This window comes from Etheostoma spectabile, chromosome 16, assembly GCF_008692095.1.
Source record: "Etheostoma spectabile isolate EspeVRDwgs_2016 chromosome 16, UIUC_Espe_1.0, whole genome shotgun sequence".
In the NCBI taxonomy this organism is placed as follows: Eukaryota; Metazoa; Chordata; class Actinopteri; order Perciformes; family Percidae; genus Etheostoma; species Etheostoma spectabile.
In genome coordinates this window covers 11,123,725-11,128,856 of record NC_045748.1, presented here as the reverse complement: position 1 = coordinate 11,128,856, position 5,132 = coordinate 11,123,725, and the positions used below count along the sequence as shown (strand labels likewise).

At 39.7% G+C, this 5,132-nt stretch overlaps 1 protein-coding gene across 2 annotated transcripts in view; it reads left to right on the top strand.

Moving 5' to 3' along the window:
* ap3b1a (adaptor related protein complex 3 subunit beta 1a) overlaps positions 1–5,132 on the top strand; it is a 64,192-nt gene that overhangs the window by 54,230 nt on the left and 4,830 nt on the right. For both annotated transcript variants that reach the window (XM_032539275.1, XM_032539276.1), the window contains exon 26: positions 495–633. In XM_032539275.1, coding sequence (XP_032395166.1) covers positions 495–633 — 139 coding nt within the window. The remainder of the gene's footprint in view (positions 1–494; positions 634–5,132) is intronic.

The following is a 5,132-nucleotide window of genomic DNA, read 5'->3' as shown; positions in this document are numbered from 1 at the left end:
GCTGGTTTGATTTGCATTGAGAGATGATCCTATGGAAAGTTCCCCATGCCTATCTCTATTGTGAAGGGTATGTTTTCACAAAGAAAATTGGTGTCCTTAAAAGGTTGGATTTTCCAATTTTATTTTTTTTATAATTAACGCTTTAAGATGAATTTCCAAAAGATGGTTTTTATTCCTCTTTTTAATCAACTTTAGCACGGGTGTGTAAACTTTCTCAAGTCACTGTATTTTAAGTTACAGTAACAGCTGAAAATGACAACAGAAATAAACAGATTTCACATATCTCCACAATTCAAATCAAGTCATTTGCCTACCTGGAAGGGATTTGCCTACCTGGAAGTGAGATGTCCCGGTGAATCGTCTGTAAACGTAGTGGTAATATATTTAGTCTAAGATTAAACTGGACAGATACATTTACTTAACAGTAGTACTAGAACTGAGCTTGTGTTTGTGGGGGTCCTTGTTTGATTGCTAAACATTTTTCATCCTCTCAGGTAAGCTCCTGGGCATGAATGAGACCTCTGCAACCATCACCATGGCAACAGCAAACACCTCCAGCCAGGCCATCAGCAAGCATGTCCTGTGCGCGGCCAATGTAGGAGTGGTCTCATCCAGCGAAAACAGCTTCCACAGGTAAACTGTCCATCAATGTGCATCTTTCACCTTACTATTATAATCCAATTCTTCCTTTTCACACACTGTATTTTTGTTTTACTGTTTTATGTTTTTATATTCAAATAATTAATCTAGATATTTTATGGCATGCACCATACTAATATACAGCCTGATTTTATATAGATAAATGTAAATTGTTGTTTTTTTCATCTTGATTAGGAACACTGTAATGTCTTCCATGTTTAGTCCAAACCAGCCAGCGTCTATGAGACCTGGGACAGAGCATCTCACAGTAAATGAAGAACGTTCGTTTATCTTTAAAAAAAAAAAACTTTTAAATTTTCAGATATTGATATCTGTATCCAGTTTTGGTCCGTCACTATTTACAATTTCGCTATATAAACCTTGCCCAGTCGTATGGCTACAAAACAGCTTTCCAAAGTGAAGACACACAACCTGCTAGGCTTTATTGTCGTGATTGTGCTTCTACCGTGTCAGCAGTCCTTTGAGAGTTGACCAGACCCGAGCCATAAATATCAACGATCATACAAATTTTTAAAAGAATAGTTTGACATTTTGGAAAATATGCTTACTCGCATTCTTGTCAAAAGTTAGATGAGAGGATTGATACCACTCTCAGTCTCTGTTTATTAAATACAAGACTTCAGCCAGCCAGGGGCGATTCCAGGATTTTTTAAAGTAGGGTGGCACAGGGGGGACCAATGATAACCGAAAAATAATAATAAAGACAAGACATAGTAGGAAAAAGCTAGCCTGGCTCTGTCTACTGGTAACAAAATCCACCTACCGTCACCGGTTTTAATGAATGCTTCACTAATTGACAGTTAACACCGTTAACATAACTGCCCCAGATCTACAAAGTCAGTACAGACTCACTCGGATCCTATATTCTAGCGCAATTCAGGCTTAAGACGAGGAAGAAAAAGAGGTTTTGGATTGTGTGGTGTAGTGTGACATTAGCATCAAGCCTTACGCTTCTCTGAAGCCATAATCTTTGTATTAAAGCTCACATAAAGACATTGTTGACTTCAGTAGTTTGGGATTATTCAGTGTGGGAAGTTGTACATCAAATATAACCTTTTTATCAAATCTGTTGAGTTCCATTGAGATCTCATTTTATTTTCAAAGAAGATGTGAGTACTGTAAAATAATACAAGCTACTGAGGAACAATTATATACATTAGGATGTTAAAACATGATGTGGAATGCAGAAATATAAATAAAATAAATGCTAAAAATAAGTGAAGAAAAAAGACCACTTATTGTGTATTTAAAAAGATTGAGATTTAAATAACATGTTCCTAAAATGCCCCAAGTGGATAGAAACATCCACTGAATATTTTAACTGCAGAGATACATGGCCGAATAGCTTTTAACACTCACAGACATATTTTACCCAACAATAATTTGATAATTGTGCAGCTAGCTAGAAGAAACACGTTTCTTCATATCAGCAAAATGTTAAATGCATAACCAGAATCTTACCTTGAAACTATTTTGTGAGTCGCATAACAAATTCATACCCGGAGTAGGATTGTTCTTTATGAGAGTGGGAAAATGAACGGGCCCGTTATGATTGTGTTTTTATGTGGAGTTTAGTTAAACAGTGTGCATGCAGGTATCATAGAGGGAAATTGTCTGTGTGTCCCCCAGCAGCCTCACACAGACATGCCAGGGGAATGCCCTGAGAAGCCCAGCTGTGTAATTGGTGTACACAGAGTGTGCTAATGAGCTTCCTCCTCTGTCACGCACACCCGAACACCTGATAGATAATTACACCTCCCTCTCTCCCTCTGTTTCCTGCTCTGTCTCTCTTTCACTTCATCTCTGCACCCCCATCTGTGTCTCCTTCCACACCGCTGGCTCTCTTTCACTTCCTCTTTGTCTTTCACTCCATCCCTCTGCACCATGCTCTGTCCTCCCTCTGCTTGTCTCTGTCTGTCCCGGTTTTTCATACCTCGCTCTGTGCAGACAGACACTCTGTCTCTTCATCTTTGAATGATATTGTGTTGGAGATTTTGTTTTTATAGAAATAGAGGAAACATGTTGACAATGGTGGTAAGTAAGGGACAGTGAGGTAGTCACAGTGAAAGAAGAAGTAGGAGACAGTTGCACAAGGGCACAGAGAGCTGAAAGAGTGAGTGGAAATCAATGTTAGCCAGTGGGAGAGGCCTGCATCCAATAAGCCCATATTTCATTCAGAATAACCAATAGCTCAAATGACTCCATGCTATCAATCTCGCTCCTGCTTCTGTGACAGCAAAAACGGAAGACGGTCTCCCAAGGTTGCCCAGTAGTCTTATAATAATGAAGACCCTCTCTTCCATGTTGTCAGCTGGTGATGACCGGCTCTTCCATGCTGTCCTTAGGAGGTCTGTTTCTTGGAGATGATGGAGTTCCTTGCTGAAAAAATCCTCAGTCCTTCTCTGCTCAAATGTAACAGGCAGGTTTGACAGCTTTGTCATAGAGAAGTTGTTGCAAAGAACTTTAAATCCATCTATTTATGGTTTTGATTTGGTATCAGTGACTGCACATGTTCAAATGAACTGATTGAATTTTTGTGTTGTTGATTAGAGCTGCAACAATGATTAAATTGACTTAAAGTTAATCTGCAACAATGAATGAATGATTTAAGTAATTTAAAAAGCAAAAAAGCCACAAAACCTACTGGTTTAATCTTCTCAAATGTACCTATGTTTCGGTTTTCTTACTTTTCTATGACTGAATATCTTTGGGTTTTGGATTGTTGGGCAGACCACACAAGACATGAAAATGTCAACACAGGCTTGTATGGCGGGCGTTTTTCACTGGCTGCTGATATTGTATAAACAATAAATGGAGAACATAATCGTTAGAGCAATCAGTAATAAATATATAAATAGTTACAGCCCTAGTTATAATTGATCTTTTAAGTAGTCAACTCATTGCAGGAGCATTTTGTTAAAGGTGCTCTAAGCGATGTTGGGTGACGTTGAAGTATTTTCAAACAAAATGCCCCCCCAGCGTGTTCAGGGGACAGGCAGCTAGCAGATAGAGATGTTTGCTGTATGTGACAAAAATTGTTGTACCCTAAAAAATGCATGACATTGCTTAGAGCACCTTTAATCTGTCACCCAGGTTTTGTTTTTTTTGCAACCCGCTTCCTTTTCCATATGTTTCATAACTTGTGCAGACCAAGAAAATGTAGCGTTCGTCAGCTGTACTTACTTACTTCAGGGCTTTTCCACACATTTTCCACACATAAGAAGAGCTTCAACTTCAACTAACAGTGGCGGCTGTGGCTCAGGGGTAGAGCGATTGCCTGCCAATCGGAAGGTCGGTGGTGCAGTTCCATGTCGAAGTGTCCTTGGGCAAGACACTGAACCCCAAGTTTCCCCCAATGCTGCACCATCGGAGTGTAAATATCTGAGCAGGTGGCATCTTGTACGGCAGCCTCGGCCACAGTGTGTGAATGGTTCCTGTACTAGGTAAAAGCGTGCTCATATAAGAACAGTTCATTTACATTTACTATCAGTTATTTTCATTATTGATTAATCTGTTTATATTTTACAACTAATACCAGAAAACTTATAATAAATGAATAAAGCCCATTGCAGGTTCCCAAAGTCTACAACACTCCCAAACCCCAAAATAATAAATTTACAATCATACAATACACAGAAGAGCAAAAAAAACCTTACATTTGAAGGATTGGGACCAGACAATATGTGGCCCTTTGCTTGTTAAGTGATTGCTACAATGAATAATTGTTGATTGAATTTCGGCCAGTCTACTTATGGTTTCAGCCCTGGTCATTTTAATCATGGTTTAATACTTTGAGTAACACGCACACACAGAGCAGAGTGATCGATCACTCTGATCGGATACACCCACTGAGAGCTTATTGTGGAGGTCACTTGGCATTAAATGTGACGTGTGAGGTGACCTCCATCCAGGACCCTTCTTCTTCTTCTCTGATCTCCCCAGAGAAAGGGTTCTCTAATCCGTGTAGGATCGCACAAAGTATCTCCCCTCGGAGGAGTGAGAGTTTGGCTTTAATGTAAAAATAATGGATGCAACATGAATCCTAAGAATTATACATTTAGCAACACATATTGCGTGTGCTTTGAACTGACCTCAGGCACTTTGCATGATAGATTGCAGTACTGGAGTTAACACAGGTTTTGGTTAACAAGGCAACAGCCGGCCTGCCTTTCTCCCTCTGCTCCTCTGCATCCCTGCATTCCTCTTGTTTATCAGCAGGGTGCAGCACTGCTTTTCTCAAACAGGCATCGAGGCCGAGCAGAGGGGGATGCCACTGAAACACAGAAATTGATTGCTAGAAAGGAGGATGGCAATAAATCAAGCGGGAAAGCAAATGTAGAAAACGCTGTTCTTGTTTATGTCTAAACAGGCGGAATAGATTAAATGTGCTCTATTTTTCAGTCCGTTTGAAAGCAAATTTGATCGAATTTTGCATGCATTGCCAATCGCTCTGGTTAGAGCCTAATTTAAAA